This window comes from Oryzias latipes, chromosome 7 (assembly GCF_053564925.1).
Source record: "Oryzias latipes strain Hd-rR chromosome 7, Olatipes_Hd-rR_3.1".
Classification (NCBI taxonomy): Eukaryota; Metazoa; Chordata; class Actinopteri; order Beloniformes; family Adrianichthyidae; genus Oryzias; species Oryzias latipes.
The window spans coordinates 852433-871259 of NC_136243.1; the positions used below are offsets into that span (position 1 = coordinate 852433).

The window sequence follows — 18827 nt, forward strand, 5'->3', positions numbered from 1 at the left end:
TATTAACGGTGCAACAAAAATGGTGAGCAATATGGGATCTATCCAGGTTACAGTTTAGATCCAGATTCCAGCTCTGACAAGGAAAACAAGGACGTAGATGGATCTCTTTGTCTGCAAGTGGTTGTATCAAAGTGGAACTCCTCATCAAATAGGCACGTTGCTTCTGGTTTATTGTGCAGAGATCCTTGTATGTAGAACCAGTCAGTCAGAATTAACCAGCTGGCCTTAACCGTTAAGCTACATTCACACCAAACGCAATTCAAACGGCTGAGGCATCCAGTTTCAATGAGATCAGAGGTCCTGCGGCGAGATTTGGGTATCAGGTGCTGCGCATTGGCCTGGCAGCAGCTCGTTTTGATTTTCACGGCGTGATTTGGGCATTGAATCATGTTCAGAATTTAAAAATTGGGACTTTGGCTAGGACGACACGTTGTGTCTAACAATTAGGGACTCGGCTTTGGGCATGTGAAATGTTTATTGACACAATAAGTGGGTGGAGTCCAAATCCAACATGGGGAGAAACTGATAGTTTTCCTCCTGAACTTTATGATATTTTTTATATTTTAATCGAGACAATGGTCTGTCTTGTATTGTTTTTTTACTTGTCTATCTAATCTTATCTATCTTATCTAATTTATGGCTGGCGTTGTAACCAGCTGACATTTATCTTTATTCAGAAATAACTATCTTAGCATCAACCTTTACAAAGACTTAAACAGCTGATCTTTACGTTTAATCAGAGTTAACAAACTGATATTTACATAATCAAAAATACAAGCTGACCTAAACATCTGGCCATCACCAGTTAATCAGCTGATCTTCTGGCAGGTGGAGGATGGCTTTGTAACTACAATCCTGAGTGTGGGCTCTAGTCTGAATAATACTTTCCTGACACATGTGGACTCTGGGCTGCAGCTGCCAAGCACAGTATGTTTACAAATGCACAGAAGCAAAACTGATCCGATGTTGCTTCATTCCAAAAGGAGGAACATCTTCATTATACTAGCTCCTCCCTTTGGGCCAACCTTGACTGAACTGTCAAGACTTACCAATGGTGAGGGCTTTGAGACAGTTCCAGATGGTTTCACATCTGCTTCCATGCATCTTGAGTTGATTGGTTCATCTACAGTTGTGAATTTTGGCATTTTGAGGCTCACTTAGTATCACTTCATATTTCCAGGCTTCCTGTTTTTGTGGGCGGAGCCTCAGCCTTTCTGTGTGAGTGAGGAAGACAATGAACCTCTGGGAGTTTTGCTTTCTTTTTTAAAAGAGATATTTCCCCATTTGTCAACAGTTATCTGGGCATTCGGGAGAAAAGCAACAGAGGTTCTCTGTGTGTGAAATAAAAAACGATGAGAATTATTTTGCTTCTGCCAGACCAAGAAAAGCGCAGGATTAAATCTCGGGTAAAGCAGTTTGAGTGGAGAAGCTTGCGTCTGGATCTTCAGGTTCCACAACTGTTGTGTCTGTAATGGAGTTTTGGTCAGCAGAACAAAGTCAGAGTAATCTGCAGGAGAAATGCTTTTTTTGATAATTCTGTGATTTTATGGTTCGCTATATTTGTGTGATGTTTTTACTGTTTTAGATGCCTTCCTTGTTTTCAGCAACATTTCTGTTGTTTTGTGGACAATTTTTTATTTCATTGCTGTTCCTGATGTTTCAGGTGTATCTGAGGTTTTCTTGATGTGTTTTTTAATCATTTCTAGTGGTCAGGGATGTTCAGAGTGTTTCTCAGATATTTCTTCTTTTGAACTACCTTCCTAATTTTTCATAGGCTTTTTGTAGCTCATTAAATAATTCTAGTTTTCACATCTGTTTTTTCAGACACTTCAGCTGTTTCTCACCATTCCTGTTGTTTCTGAGATGTCATCGATGTTCCTGTTTTTTTCTGAGAAGGCTCTAGTCTTCAGAAATGTTCCTGAATGTTTTTTGGACATGTTAAGTCATTGGTGTGATATTGATTGATTTTCGTAAAGATTCCTTGATGTTTTTGAAGCTTTGCTTTTCAATAGGTGGTGTCAGTGACACATGTCTTCTGTTTGGTCTGTTGCAGCTGCCAGAAAATGTTCAGGATGTGAGTGGAGGACAAGAAGTCCCATCAGCTGCCATTAGCAACAGCTGCCCAGCCAATCTGCACGTCATCAAGAAAGAGCTGAGTGGTAAGAGGCACTATCTGAACTCCAACATGCAACCAATCCCAGAAACTTGCATCAGGTGAACCGTTTTGGTCATTTGATTGATTGGAGCTATAAAACTGCAATGACAGTTTCAGCAGGACAAAATTTTTTGTCTTTGCTAACCTCAAAAATTGTAAATACACTTTGGAACAGTTGCATTATAGAAGCCAAAGAAAGAAGATGAACTGCTGAACCAGAACACGTCCAACCAAAGCTGAGAAAACAGGATAAGAAGTGAATTCAAGAGGACAACTTTGTTTAGTGAAAGTTTGTCCTCTTGTCCATGAAGATTACAACAGGGGGCAGTTTCTATGTGTCCTCTCAGCATCACCTTAGCAAAAACAAACAAAAAGTGTTCCCATGTAGTTTGAAACAGAGTATTCCTGGAATTTCTGCTGGACCTTTTTATTTTTTAGGAAGTCTTCTGAAGGTAAAATAGAAGTCTGCTGACAATTTTTGGTCAATGTTGTTGCAGAGGATGAGGCCAAGGCTTTGATGAAAGACAGACAGAAAAAGAACAATCACAACCTCAGTGAGTATTTCTATGTGGTTCCTCCAGTGCTGTAAATAATCCCCCTGCTGTGCCTCAACAGGAAGGCATAGAGTCGGCTTGGTTGTTCAGATCTAAAAAGCTGTTGATTTGGTGTCTGATTGTGATAGGGCGTCTACATCTCTCAGAAAAGTGATCAAAGTTAAAAAATAAAAAATTATAAACAACCTCCTCTTTGTCGTTGTTTCAGTTGAAAGAAGACGGCGTTTCAACATCAACGACCGGATTAAAGAACTCGGAGTGCTGATCCCTAAATCCTCTGACATGTCAGTAAACTCATACAAATACTACACTCCTGTTACACTGATTTTACACTGCATAACTCTAATACTACACTGATTAGCCAGGGCAGCAGCCATTCAATGTTCTTGAGAACTGGACTGAGTGAGTTAGATATCACCATAATTCTGGCTCCAGCGAATGAAGGCAATTCAGTCGCCATTTTTCCCCGATATGGACACCATAATGTTGAAGCCAGACATTGTCAGTAAGCAGTGATCGGTCCAAATCGGCCTTAGTCAGTGTTTCTATAGAAACCACACTCGTCAATCAGGAGTGAGCTGTTGAAACTCCACCCCCTACCATTTACCACTACCAATATTTTAATGGTTTCAATGTGTTATGTACCAAATGCATAAGTGCTAATATTGATTATTAATGATGTAAAGTCGTTAAAATTGAATTAGTAACAGGTATATCCAGATGTATTCACATGTATATTTAGTTTCCAATAATTTCACCAATAAGTATACTAAGTTTGATATATTGAATTAAACTTTATTTATCTCACAGTGAGAAATTCACTCATCATCCCAGGTCAAAGAAAAAAAGACAAGTAAAACTAGAATTACAGATCACTAGATAGTTGATCATACAAACAAATAAGTAAAAAGATGCATAAATAATTGTACATAATAGGTGCATAATACCTCTGTATAAGTATATTTTTCTGTTGTTTCTCTTTACTTTATTTTTGTTGTGATTGCTTGAAATAAACCATTTCTAAATGGAAAATTCAAATCCAAACTTAAAGGCGGGTTACATAAAATCTGTCAAACTTTTTGAACATTTGACGTTGGGCCCAGCAGGCACCACATACTTTAATTGAGTCATCTGATTGGACAGTGTGACTGGGTTCTTTTTCCAGTAAAAACTAAACGCTGAAAAACAGGATGACCAGGCCAGTACATTTTAAAAAATAAACAATAGAATTTTATTGTTCCCCAAAAAACAAAGAAAGAATCCAACCGTTTCTGGCCTTGTCCCTTAAGCTGCATTCACACCGAACGCGTTTCACGTGGCAGAGGCATCCAGTTTCAATCAGATCAGAGGTTCTGCAGTGCGATTTGGGCATCAAGTGCTGCGCATCGGCCTTGCAGCAGCTCGTTTTGATGTCACGGCGCAATTTGGGCGTTGAATCATGTTCAAGTTTAAAAATGGGAACTTTGGCTAGGACGACACGTTGGTGGTCTGGTCTGGTCTGTCTTGTCTATCTAATCTTATCTATCTTATCTAATTAATCTATGTTGTTTTTCTTTAGTTTATTTTTGTTGCGATTGCTTAAAATAAACCATTTCTAAATCCAAATCCAAACTTAAAGGCAGGTTACATGAAATCTGTCACACTTTTTGAACGTTTGACGTTGGGCCCAGCAGGCACCATATACTTTAAGGCAGTGGTCCCCAACCTTTTTGTCACACTGCGGACCGGTACAACGCAAGACACGTTTACCGTGGACCGGTGGGTTGGGGGGGGGGTTTCAACGCAAGGCACGTTTACCGCTGCCTGTAAAAGGCAGATTTCCCTTTTTTAGCGGGTGCAGTTTCCTCTTTTGTCCCTTCATTGGACCGTTTCCCCTTGTCAGAGCAACTTTCTAAAGAAGTTTGGTTTTTGCTCATTTTGGTTGTTTGGGTTTAATTTTAGCGGGGTGTATCACGTGATGTGTGATTAAGTGTGACGGATGTAACAGAGAGAATCCGGTCAATTTTCAAAATAAAAACGTTTTTTCGAAAAAAAACAATAAAATGTAAATTATTTTTTCTTTCTGTTCGTCCCGGTGCCAAAATTTCCTGCGGCCCGGTACCGGTCCGCGGCCCGGTGGTTGGGGACCACTGCTTTAAGGCATCTGATTGGTCAGTGGAGAGCTTGTTGCCACCACTGCAAGCAAGACTTCTCTCTCTAAACTGGGAAAAGTTCACCCCTTATATTGGCTTAGCCCCTCTCAAAGGCCGCTTACCCACTTATTTCTTTAAAAGAAAGTCCTGCTTTTCAATCTGGAGGATTCCTTAGCATAACCCCAAAACTACACATTTTTTAAAACGGCATTGGAACAAAATAAATGCAGAAAAAATTGGAAAAAACATTGGGGATGATGTCACACAGGAGCGGCTGCTTCATGGATTTCCATGGTAACGGCCCATCGAAAAAAGCGGAAATGGAGCAGCCCGGTGAGCAAAGGAGAAACTCCAGGAATTCCGACGAGTTACACTATGAATTTTACAAATGACACTTAAATTAAGTCCTTTTTTTTCTACATATATAGAGTTCCTCATCATATAATAATTTTTGCTGTTAGGAATTATTTACACAGACGATGGATGTTGGTCTAGTGGCCCTCCTTACACCCGATGAATCCCTCCTCTCAGACCAATAGGGGAAAGGAATGGAAAATGCTCATTCCACTTTTCTTTTTGGGGCTACAGGTTTTTTGGGCTGGACATCCCAAGTTTGGGAAGAAATTTAGCACTGGGTCGTAATATAAAAACAGTTACACTTACTGTGAATGATCTAAATAATCCCATTAAAAGAAAAAAAGTTATTTCAGTGTTAAAGAAAGAAAATGTGCAAATGTGAAAATGCACGTTTAAATTCTGAAAATATTTAGGAAGCAGTAGCACATAAATCCATATATGCTGGGAAAGTTTAGTGCTGATAACCTAAACAGAAGTTATGATAAAAATATTTGTTTGCGTCCCAAATTTCAAAGATTACTTTCTGTACAATAGAGTGATGAAGTTTCTTGTAGACCCTATAGTGTTACATATCAAAGGTGGAGTTTGTAAGAGGCATCTAATTCTGAAATCTCAGCTTGTTGAGACAAACGGCAGATTTTTTTATGAAATTTGTATCAAATTTGTAGAGTGCACATAATCGACCACTTCCTGTTTGGCGGTGGCTTATGCAGGCACCGGCAGGTGTACACCCATTAAACTGCAGATTCTGATAGAAAACCCTTCTGAGTATCTCCAGTTTTAATTTCATGCACGTCAGACGAAGCACAGAGAAAGGACAGGGCAGAATGCGACTAAAACTGTGTTTTTCAATAACTAGGTGGCGCTATTGAGCTCGCCCAAGATTGTCATATCCATGGGTTCAGAATGGAAGCTTCATCAAATTTATTTATTTCAGTGAGATCGGACAAGGAATGTGCACGTGAGAGCAACTTTTGTGTGCATGGGAGACGTCCAACTTTGCCGTTCTGTCACGACCACACCCCCGCGTTGAAAGTTGTGTTTATTTATCAGAGTAAAATGGCTTCAATGGCTTTTCAACAGGTGGACAAAGTTTTGAGGTGTGTCGGCTCATCCCACTTGGAGAAGTGATGCTCCAAGTAAAACATGTCATTTCCTGTTGCCAGCAGGTGGCGCTACACCTGTTCCTGATTGTTCCACTGCAGATGTGTTCAAAGTCAGACTACAATCATGCATATCAATTTTGGAGGAGATAGTTTATGCATGGCTAAGAAATGGCAAATTTTCTTTTCATGTCGTGTTTTCGAAAAGACCTCAAAGTTCGACGTGCCGCCACAGTCACAAACATAAAGAAAAACTCAAAAGCTTCACAATATAAGATCGGATATGTGTCTAGTTTACAAAACCAAAGTTTGGAGTCATTATTCACAAATCTCTAGGGGAAGTTCGTTCTAGAACGAGGCCTGCAAATGACCAAAATACAGCAAAAATGACAAATTGACATCAATATGGCATACTTCCTGTGCAAGTGACAGGTGGGGCTTGAGAGACTTTTTTGTAGGTTTCCATCTGATAAACATGCCCTGAAAAAATCATGTTTGTACATTGAAGCATATGGTGGGGCTTGCGAAAACCAATTTTGTAGATGGTGCTATCAAGCCGTTTTTTTGCACCCATGCCGGTCTCCCATAAAATACGAAATTTTTTCGCGACTTCTGATGCGTGTGCAAAATTTGGTGAGTTTTCGGGTATGTTAAAGGCCTCAAAAATGCGACTCTTTTGTCAGAAGAATAATAATAACGTAGAAGAAGAAGAATAAACCTAACAGAAACAATGGGGTCCTTGCACTACGTGCTCGGGCACTAATGACTTAGAAAAACAGCACAAGCAAAGGCATCCCAAGCTATCCTACAACAAATGAAAACACTAATGACAGAAATAAATGATATTTTCATTGAAGAAATGGGGGGGGGGGGAGACAAGGTTTGTTAAGCAAATGTATCCTGATTCCGGCCCAAAGGCAATGGAATTGTCAGCAAGACGATTAAGATAACAACAAACTAAAAACACAATAACTAGTATAAAAAATCCCAGCACAGACAGATTAACAGATGATCCAGAGTAAGTACTAGATATTTTTGAGAATTTCTACAAAGATTTATATTCAAAGCCCCTACTAGCAAGTGTAGACAATGTAACTAGCTTTCTTGACTGACTTGATCTACCATCTATAGGAGAAGTGCAAAACAATAAGAAATTAAGGCAGAAGAAATGAGATATGCTATTGGAAAACTAAAGACCTGAAAGGCATCAGGTAGTGATGGGTCCCCTTCTGAAATATATAAGCTGTTTAAAAGTGACCTGTCACCTTTACTACTCAGATGCCTTAATTGGACATTAAAGAAAGGAAGTATCCCCGCTTAATGGGAGGAAGCAGTTGTTTCTCTTATCCCCAAGGAAGGGAAGGATACAGAATTATGCCAAAACTTCAGGCCAATTTCTGTTTTGAACATAGACTTTAAAATATATACATCAATACAATGCAAAAGAATTGAACTTTTTGTGTCTGATCTAATAGATGAAGACCAGACAGGTTTTATTAAAGGACACCAGACACAAGACAATATTAGGAAAAGTCTACATATCCTTAAGAATGTGCAATTTACCTTAGAAGGAATAGAGAGAGGCAACAAAAAGCAGATAATTGGCTTTATTTGCAGATGACATAATAATGTTTCTTAAAAAAAACAGACAAAAAGCTTCCTATATTGATGGACTTTTTGAAACAATTTTGTCACTATTTAGGATATAAAATTGTTATAGATAAAACCCAAATTATTACACTAAACTACTCCCCGTCTAAACGGATTAAAGAAACTTACAATTTGAAATGGAAAAGTAATACTATAAGGGGAGGGTTGACATTACCAAATCTCAAAGAAAATTTATAAAAATGTGCTTTGAGCAGCTCTTTAAAAATAACTAATGTCTTTTAAAAATAAATAACCAGATAAAATCATTTAAAAGCCATGTTCTACAGTCTCTGCGGTCCTTAGGTTCTCTGGCAGGCTGTTCCAGAGGCGAGGACCATAATGGGAGAACGAATCCTCACCTTATGTTTTGGTCCTCACCTTAGGGACAGCTAATAGGCCAGCACCAGAGGACCTCAGGGTTCACAAAGGCCCAAGACCATATAAATATATTTTTAAACCATTAAAAGAATCTTAAAATCAATCCTAAAACATACAGCAATTTTAAAATTACCGTAATGTGTTCCCGCCCCCTGGTCTTTGTTAGAACTGGTGTGGCTGAGTTCTGTAATAGTTGTACACCTACATAAATTTTTTTGGGTAAACCAAAGAGCAGTGCACTACAATAACTTAAAATAAAAACACATCAGTACCTCTGTACTTGTGCACAGAGGTACTGATGTGGGATAAAATTCAGCTCAGTAAATTGTTTTGCCTCTCACTTTCCTAGGGACTGCAGGTGGAAATTGGCTAAATTTGTTAAAATCTGGCACAAGAAATCTATTCATGTTTCATATGACCAATGTTCTTTTGTGCATATCCCCTTGTTTTAAATAAATAAACTCCTACAAACCCCTATGTTTCTCATAGAGTGAGAAAGTTTAAAACTCTGAAGTTTTGGTAAAATCATCGCTCTCTTCTTCAAGACCGATAATTAAAACTAGTGGAGAAAAGACAAACTGAAATATCTTTATAGAGGAACTGTGTTTTCAGATATGAATGAATTAGAACTAAATCAGAAGCTTTGATAAGTTCTCTGTTATCCATGACTTGATGTCTAAAATTCAGTTAAAAAGAACATTAATAGGTTGAAAATCTTTAGGAGACACAGCGATGTACAGGTTGTCATTTATTGGTCAGTCAGATGATGAAACCACTTGGATGAGTGCTGAAACATTTCAAGACTGAACTTTAAGATATTTCTGCTTCTTGAACAGGTACGGTACCAGACTGAGCTGGTTAGGATCCTGTCTTTTGGACTGTTGTTGCAGTTTCTAACGGAACTATTTTTTTCAACAACAAATGCTCTCAATTCAATTCAATTCAATTTTATTTGTATAGCCCAAAATCACAACAACAGTCGTCTCGATGGGCTTCGAAGTAAAACATGAAATCAAAAGGATCATGAATACAAAGAGTTCAATAGGAAAATACTAAAATGAACTAACAAACTGACTAAGCTATACTGGCATCCCTGCCCTTAGACCCCCCTTCGCGGTAAGGAAAAACTCCCAAAAAAACAGATTCCGGAAAAAACAAAGAAATCTCAGGGGTGTCCACATGAAGGAGGGATCCTCCCCCAGGACGGACAGGCGATTTACCAGAAATCTTAGAGAAGAATTAACTTATCTAAATCTACAACTACATATATAAAAGTCCAGCAGACGAGCTTCATCCAGCTGTGGTTGGGGGGACAGTCAGGGGTGCGAGTCGAGCCAGAGACAGGAACCACAGCCAGGTGTAGGAGCAGGAGCAGAGACGAGGTACACGGTCAGGTACAGAGCAGAGACGAGCCAGAGATGAGCCAGAGGCAGGATCCACAGCCAGGTGTAGGAGCGGGAGCAAAGGGGAGGTAGACGGTCAGGAACTGGAGCACGGATGAGCCAACAGGAGTCTGGAAGCACTCCCACTCCCCAGGAGGGGAGAGGAAAAGAGGGACAATACATGAATCACTGCACCAAACAGAGGCATGGAGAACTAAATGATGAATAATGATCAATAATAGAGAAGAGAGGAAGGGTAGAAGTAGAAGAGAAAAGAGGACAGAACCCCGAAGCACCATAGTTACCCCAGCTTCAACTTCTAGCAACCCCAAAGTTTCTAACTGTGGAATTGGGGGCTATACTTATGCCATCCAGGGAGACTATCTGAGCAGACAGAGCATTTCTGAGGTTTTTAGGACCAAGTATAATGACCTCAGACCTCTCATAGTCTTTACCCCATCTGCTTCGTTTCATTGCTGCTTAATCATCCTGTTCATCTTTCAACAGATGTACTAGAGTTTTTTGTGTTTTCCTCTGATTCTAACCAGTCACAGCACATGGCCCACATACTGAGTCTGGGTCCACTGATGGTTTCTTATCTTGAATTTAAAGAGTTTTTCTTTCCTCCGTCATATTTTGCTTGGTCAGTCCAGGAGTTACACTAAAAACGTTCCATAAAACCTGTTGGTTGCTGATATTGGCTGCTTTACAATTAGGATCATCTTGGATAACGTGTCCATATTAGAAATGTCTGGACTGAATAGAATGTTAATAGACTTTTAATATGGTTTTTATGATACATCTTTGGTTCTGAATTGGTGGTTTACATAAATTAGAACGAATTGAATATGAAACCACATTTTTTTCTGAGATGGTGACCAATAAAAATCTCTTTTTGCTTTATTAAAAATCTCTTTTCAATAAGGTTCTGAAAAGGCAAGGGATTTCAGATTTGTTGGTGAAATTGCATACACACTCAGATTTTACATAGAAACAAATCAATTCCCAAACGATCAGGGTCAGCCAGCAGAGGCATGATGTCGCTTCTCTAACAAGGCTCTATTTGTTGTTGGTGGCTTAGGGAGGCCAGGTGGAACAAGGGGACCATCTTGAAGGCGTCAGTAGATTACATCCGCAAACTGCAGAAAGACCAGCAGAGAGCGCGAGACTTGGAGGAAAGACAGAAAAAGCTGGAGAGCACCAACCGCTTTCTGCTACTGCGTATTCAGGTGGGGAGGAGGAGGATGCTCAAAGAAAGTATTGTTATTTTGGAGTTGTTGGGGATCACTGTTGCCAAATCTATCTTCATCACAGGAGTTGGAGCAGCAGGCCCGTCAACATGGTCTCTTATCTTCCTCTTCTGTGGACCCCCAGACTTTTCTCTTGTCACCATTCCCTCCCCCCATCTCTTCCTCCTTTTCTCTGACCTCCCTCTCTCTGGGGGAGGATGCCTTGAGCTTTGTAGAGCAGGATGATACTCTTGAGGCCTGCAACGTTTTCTCCCCAGACTTGATGTGTGACCTGGGGCTGACAGAGATGCATGGCCTGCAAGGGTTACTAATGGAGGACATCCAAGGAGGAGTGGCATCTGACCCCCTGGTGGTCTGTGGAGCCTCAAAGACTACCAGTCGGAGTAGCAGCTTTAGCATGGATGAAGACCTTTGATGATGTCATCAGATGGTGCGCGGGTTCAGCTTTAAATTATCTTTTAGACTGGGATAGCAGGTTAGATGCTGTTACCATGGCAAAGTTACTGCTGCAGTATGCTGGCTCATGTTCTGTTACCAGGGCAGCTGCCAGATGTAGTGTATCATCCTATTGAGTCCACCAAGTGTCCACACAAAAACTGAGAATGGAGGTTGGCTTTCTGATGGGATGAATTTAAGAAAGTTAAAACACATAAATACTAAACACAACTGCTTCTGCAGTTGTGTGCTCACCTGTGCAGTGTCGTTAGTGTTGTGCATTAGTCCTATACGAAAGGCTTGGTAAACATACATGAATTATCAGTTATCACTTTATTTTTTTTGGAAAACAGATTACTGCTGCAAACAGGAGATCTGCTATGGAAAATCACTTTTATTCTTGTCTTTTTACTGCAGGCTGGAAACAAACAAAAGGGAAGATAATGGCAGAAACCCAATTATTTCCCTACCCCTACGGCTTCTCCCTATCCCTAACTTTATCCCTCCAAGTAGAGAGATGTGGAAAAAACAGTGTCCCTTCAAATTCGGACGTTACTACCACTCTATGACGGCATTAATAGTTCAGCAGTCATGTATTTTCCAAGCGCTGGCAGCCATGCGCTAACATAGATAACATCAATTTTATACCTTTAAAAAGTCATGCTTAAACGAAAACGTAATACTAATACTTAAATGAAAACCTCTGTGATTCAGAGCACAACCACCTATAGAAATGCTATTTTTCTTCATGCCAGAGCGCCACGTGGATCACCCTACCGGCAGAGGGATAGCCAGCCCTAAGTCACTATGGCTACTCCTTTAAAAAAAAAAAACTTTTGGACACCACTACAGCTCCAAATGGAGCAATGAGGAGGGGCCAGATGGGTATGGAAGCAATTTGGATTACCGAACATATGAGGTTCCATTTGTGCCAGAAATATGTTTTTGTGTCCATTGTCTATGTCTACTGAACGAGTTCATTGAACATTGGTTCATGCGTTATGTTTAAAACTTTGCATTTGTCTTTGTTATTGTCGTTACCCACTGTGGTCTCACTATGTCGTCAGGAAAGTCCTTAGCAACTGTTGCTAGTGACTTTAGCTACGACGTTTCCCATGTCGTGTCGTTAGATCTTGTCGTTTTTCAAATTTTGCCAAAGTCATCAGACATTCTTTTGTACGGCCGTTAAATTGTTTCCTGTACTGCTGCGGAACAAAAAAAGTTTATTAAAGCCGGCGCTAGCGTTAACCATGACAAACACTATTTAAATTTGTTTCAAGTTATTGAGACTTTGGCTTCAATTAAATATGGAGATGAAACTATTATTTAAGTCTTTTAAAAAATAACTGATCTTTATCAAAAATGTTGTCACAAATCGGATGGATAAGCGAGGAGCAGGAAGGCCAAAACCTTTCACTGGATTTTGATCTTTTCTTTTTAATCTGTTATGTATTTATTTGACCATGAGGTTGCGCTCTCGGGACCAGTGTAATGCTCTTTTGTGCGCCTCTTTTCCTCGTTTATCCATCAGAATTGTTTGATAAAGATCAGCTATTTTTCACAAGACTTTTAATTAATACTTTCATCATCAGATTTAATTGAAGCCATACTCTAAATACCTTAAAAATATTTGCAAGTTGCTTCGGGAACGTGAAACCGTTGTATGCATGCACCCCCCCCCTCCCTTCTGGCAATGCACATTTGCAGGAATTTCAATAAAGGTTTTTTTTTTTTTAAACGTGTTTTGTTCCGTGGTAGTACAGGAAACAATTTACCAGCCGTACAAAGGACTTTTCTGACTACTTTGGCAATATTTGAAAATCGACAAGATCTAAGGACACGACACGGAGCAACGACGTAGCTAACAACACTAGCAACAGTTGCTAAGGACTTTCCTGACACAGTAATGAGAAGACATGGGGAAACAACAATAATAAAGACAAATGCAAAGTTTTAAGCATAAAGCTAGCATATACATCAGCAAGTAAATACAAAGTAATAATCAAAGAAGCATGGGCATGCAGAAGATATTGCTTAGTAGTAGACATAGACAATGGACCCAAAACATAGATAGTGGACGCAAAAACATATTTTCATATTTTTGGTACAAATAGAACCTCATACGAACACAGACACACGTAGTCATCAATTTAATTTCTTTATTTAAAACACAAATGAAAATAAACACAAGCGTTTTAAAAATAGACCAACAGTCTATTGGTAGAGAACAATCTGTTCCTTGGGATAGAATCTTCTCTGGTTCAGGTAAAACTGGTTGAACTTGATAATAACTTGTTTTCAGCATCCCACAGTTTTAGTGGAGAACTCTAGATCAATCTAGAGCAGTGTTTTTCAACCTTTTTTGAGCCACGGCACACTTTAACCTTGACAAAAATCCCGCGGCACACCAGCATCCCAAAAAAAAAAAAAAAAAAGCAGAAACTCATAGTCTGTTTTGATCTACAGCCCCCCCCCCCCCCCCCCCCCCGGCAATCTGACGTGCATTTTTGTGATAATTGTGGCAGAAAAAGCAGGAAGTTGCAGATGTTTTTCTAAAAGATGTAATAAAAGTTAAGTTACATACAAACTGTATGTTCGTTGTGTTTTCAAGACGCTGTCCCTTTAACCCAATGCATCATGGGAGATGTAGTGTGAAAACTGCGAGAAAACGGCAGAAAGACTCGCGTCTCTGAGCTTCATGGTTTTGTTCACTTGTTCCACGGTCTGATACCGGATTCTGTGGAAAGTTACACCGCTAAAGACGAGCTTTAGCTGGTGTTTTTGTCGGAACTGACTGAGTTATGAGCTAAATTGGAACAAGGAAGTGGAGACTTTAACCACTTCTGATTGGTCAGACTGATGACATGTGATTAAGCCTTCAAGAATGATTGGTGGAGTCGTGGAGACAGTAAAAGCTGCGGGACTTTTCCTTACACAGTTATAGCTGCAGCTATTTCGCGTTACCGTCATTCTTATCAAAATGTCTTTAATAGAATCAAATAAACACAACGAAAAAAGTATTTTATGATCGTTTATATTCCTAACTACTCAGTGTTTTATCAGGACCTGTTTGGATGAACAAAGAGCTGATTTCCTGGAGATGGTTAATGTTTTTAGATCAGTTAATGAGGGCAATTTTCCACGGCACACTTGACCATCTCCCACGGCACACTAGTGTGCCGCGGCACACTGGTTGAAAAACATTGATCTAGAGAATATGGATTGATCTTAAACCTGCAAGTGGGTCCGTCTTCCAAAGGAAAAGTGCAGTGTTTTTGTCTGGTGAAGACAAAGATGCTGTTTACCGTCCCGTCACATGGTTACTGTAAACAGTTAGATTCTCAGATGGAGAAATGTTTGATGAAACCAAAATTTATTTCAGCCTCTGCTTTAGTTCTCATTCATATCTGAAAACACTCTTCTTCTGTAAAGGGATTTCAGTTTGTTTTTCTCCATGTTTACAAACATACATGTTGTTATGCTGAAGTTTCATCCACATTCAGATTTTATATTGAAATAAACCACTTCCCATAAACTTGTTTTTGATAGATAGATAGATAGATGACTTTATTAATCCCACAATGGGGAAATTTCATTTCTGTGGCAGCAACACAACATTCAGAAATAATCTATATAATATAACATCAATAAAGGACATCACAAATGACATTTATATTAGATAATTAAAAATATTACTAAAATTATTATGAAAAATTATTATCAAAAATGAGATTCTTATTAAATAAAGAAATAAATATTAAATATTAAATAAATACAGCTGCAAAAGTGTATAAAACATGCGGTCTGCAAAACATGTAAACTGTAAAAAAACATTACAAATTTTTTCAAAATACAGAAATAACTAATGAAGTTCACACCAAAAACTTAAACAAACAACTGTTCAGGAACAAAAAACAATTTAAAATTGAAAAACAATTTGGGTGTGTTTTTCAAACAATACCTCCACAATCCTATGCTGCACTTGCTCCAGCTACAGCAAAAGGTATTCTGTTTTTGTGTTTCAGTAAGACATACCAGAAACATCATCTTCGCCACACTACTTGGGCTTCTCACATGGTGCTTGCACTGAAAATATTGTGGGGTGATAACTATTGTTTGTATGGTACAGTTTAACAAAAGTTCCATGCTGCACTTATATTAGGAACGGACAAACAACCCAAGAATGCACACAATGGAGCTCACATTTGATTGAAATCAGATGGACGTCCTCCCACAGCGAGACCTAAGCATCTGCCAACTTGTTGACAGTCTGTGGTGCAACCTGGCGTTGGTGGATGGATCAAGACATGATGTTCCAGATGTGCTCAATTTGATTCAGGTCTGGGGTAGGGGCAGGCCAGTCCATTACATCAAGACCTTTGTCTAGCAGAAACTGCTGACGCACTCCAGCCACATGAGCTCTAACACTGTCTTGCATTAGGAGGAACCCAGCATATAGTCTCACAGGGGCTCTGAGAATCTCATCTCGGTACCTGAAGTTAGTCAGGCTACCTCTGGTTAGCACATGGACAGCTTTGCGGACCTCCAAAGAACTGCAAACTGGCAGGACCAAATTGTTTTCACAGTTGGAAAGATTTGGGCGTCTTTGAGCGCAAATTTGACACACACCCAGATGATGACATCACAGCGTGCAATACCATAAGCGATTTTGGCCCCGTGAGCGGAAAAAAAACTATTTCAAAAGACAGTTACAAAACCAAAACATACGTGTCTGGGATATCCCAAGGAACTTTTGGCAGCCATTTTAAGAATAACTCTGAGAATTGGCGATTTTTGTGTTTTTCGCCAACAGGGGAGAACAACATTTTTGTTTGTGCGATTTTCACGAAATTGCAAACACATGCCACCAATTCAAGTCTTTAAACACCACAGAAGTTTCTTTGACCTTGGGGAAAAGGCCGGCATCTTGAATTTTCAAATAGAAGCTACTTTACTTCCCGCCCTTGCCGTCCCCCTGGGCTGGTGGCTCGTAAAGGTGGGCGGCGACGATGAGAGCAGGTTATTTTAAAAAGCCTGGAAAAATTCAAAGCACTTGGGTAAGACACTGCAAGATTGCCCAACTAGGCATTTCCCCTGAAGAATCCACGGGAGCCTGGAGGAGCTGGAGAAGTTTTTACCCACTGCAGTCTAAACAAGTGATAAGTGAAGATGCTTGTCTTACGAGGTGAGGAGACGAACTCTAATAACAACACATTTTCTTCAAAGGTCACCTGCAGTCATACAAAAATAAACAAAGTGAAATAACACTGTACAATAAAAAAGTGTACTTTAATAATCTACTGAATGAAAATAAAAACAACGTGAAGCAAGTTTTGGAAATATTATATAACGTAATTAAAAATGGTAAAAAAAATGCAAAAGATTACTTTACAAATGAGAAGGGTCAAAGCTCTAACATCTATGAAGCAGGAAGCCGCCTCAATAACTATTTTGTAAACGTGGGTCCAGAGTTGGCAGTGGAAATTCCAAAATGCAAAAGGGTCCCACACTCAATCCTTCTCTCTGATGTGAACCAAAATGAGCCGATATCAATTGTAAATAAATTCAAGAGTAAAAACTCAAAAGATTGTGAGGATATAGATACTGTAAGACAGTGGTGAAAAAGTTCAATATTATCTGTAAACCTCTAACATACAGTCATGGCCAAAGGTTTTGAGGATGAAACAAATATTTGTTTGCTGTAAAACTGTTTTTAGATCTTTGTTTCAGTTGTTTCTGTGCTTTTATTGACAATTACATGACATTTATGCAAAGAGTCAGTATTTGCAGTGTTGGCCCTTCTTTTTCAGAACCTCTCCAGTTCCACTGGACATGCTCTCTATCAACTTCTGGTCCAAGTCCTGACTCATAGTAACCCATTCTTTCAGAATCACTTCTTGGAGTTTGTCAGAATTAGTGGGTTTTTGTTTGTCCACCAGCCTCTTGAGGATTGACCATAAGTTCTCAAATGGATTAAGATCTGAGGATATTCCAGGCCATAGACCCAAAATTTCAATGTTTTGGTCCCAGAGCCACTTAGTTATCACTTTAGCCTTATGGCCCGGTGCTCCATGGTTCTGGAAAATGCATGTTTGTCACCAAAATGTTGTTGGATGGTTGGAAGAAGTCGTTGTTGGAGGGTGTTTTGGTACTATTCTTTATTCATGGTTGTGTTTTGGGGCTGAATTGTGAGTGACCCCCCTCCCCTGGATGGGAAACAACCCCACACATGAATGGTCTCAGGATGCTTTACTGTTGGTGTTAGGAATAATTAGAAATAGAATAGTTAGAAACTCCCTTTTTACTATTATTACATTTACCTATACCTTTTATTACACTAATGGTTTAAACTTAATTCACTGAGCATGTATTACAGCCTAAGACAGCACAACCAAGCTATTGTCCTCACAGTTTCTCCTCATCCTCCCTTTTTACTTTTTGTGTGTTCTGGTGTTTGTGCTCTGGCAAATGTCTGTGGGAACATCAGAGAGATCTGACACTTGAAGCTTTATGACCTTCAAGTATCCAGCCTGCAACACCATAGATCCCCAGACCATCTTTTGAATATGTAAATGTCAGGTATATATACCAAGCCCTGTTCTGAGTATCTTTGTTCAGACCTGGTTCAGACCTTGTGATCCTGTTCCTCTGTCTGTAACCCTGCTTACAAATCTGTGCTGTTTTGTGCAGAGTAAATCTACACCGAAGCTAAGTAACCGTCTCTGAGTCATTATTCATTCATTTCTGTGTGCTGGAAACTGAAAAGGGAACGAACCAACCTAATATTTTTATTAATACAGTCCTTTCTAGAAAATCCAGTTTCCTCACAGTTGGCGTCACACAGGACTGATGGTAGCGCTCACATGTTCTTCTCCGGACAAGCCTTTTTCCAGATTCCCAAACAATCAGAAAGAGGCTTCATGGGAGAATATGACTTTGCCCCAGTCCTCAGCAGTCCATTCACCATACTCTTTGCAGGAGATCAATCTGTCCCTGATGGGGTTTTTTTTGGAGAGAAGTGGCTTCTTTGCTGTATATTTATATATATATATATATATATATATATATATATATATATATATATATATATTACTATTAGTAAGTAGCATTTACTATTTACTAAACAACAATGTACAAATAAACATGTAACTCATGTACAAACATTTACTAATAGTAAATGTTTGTACATGAGTTACATAAGCAGTCTGGCACACTGCTTATTGTAGGCCTCTCACAGGTCCTCGAATTGAGCCGGCAAGCCCTCCATCTCTCCTGTCGCGCTGATCTCTGTGAGGGTGGGGGCCACAATGGACCTCGACGGAGCACAGTTTTCAGACCTTTCAGCAGCCTGAAGAATGGTCACCAGAAATTAGTAGAGGTGACTACTATCCAGCCAAGGCAGATTGAGAAAACAACATCTGTCCCCTGCCT

General features: G+C 39.5%; 1 protein-coding gene and 1 long non-coding RNA gene across 5 annotated transcripts in view; one reads left to right on the forward strand and one right to left on the reverse strand.

Annotated features, from left to right (window-relative positions):
- tfe3a (transcription factor binding to IGHM enhancer 3a) overlaps window positions 1-18108 on the forward strand; it is a 32072-nt gene extending 13964 nt beyond the window's left edge. For 3 of the 4 annotated variants that reach the window (XM_023957123.2, XM_078949992.1, XM_011492597.4), the window contains 5 exons: window positions 2054-2159; window positions 2653-2709; window positions 2918-2993; window positions 10793-10940; window positions 11026-18108. In XM_023957123.2, the coding sequence (XP_023812891.1) occupies window positions 2054-2159; window positions 2653-2709; window positions 2918-2993; window positions 10793-10940; window positions 11026-11376 (738 nt within the window). In that variant the 3' untranslated portion in view covers window positions 11377-18108. The remainder of the gene's footprint in view (window positions 1-2053; window positions 2160-2652; window positions 2710-2917; window positions 2994-10792; window positions 10941-11025) is intronic. The other variant, XM_023957122.2, reaches the window with a different exon arrangement.
- LOC110013479 (uncharacterized) overlaps window positions 1-18827 on the reverse strand; it is a 33856-nt gene that overhangs the window by 2925 nt on the left and 12104 nt on the right. The window lies entirely within an intron of this gene.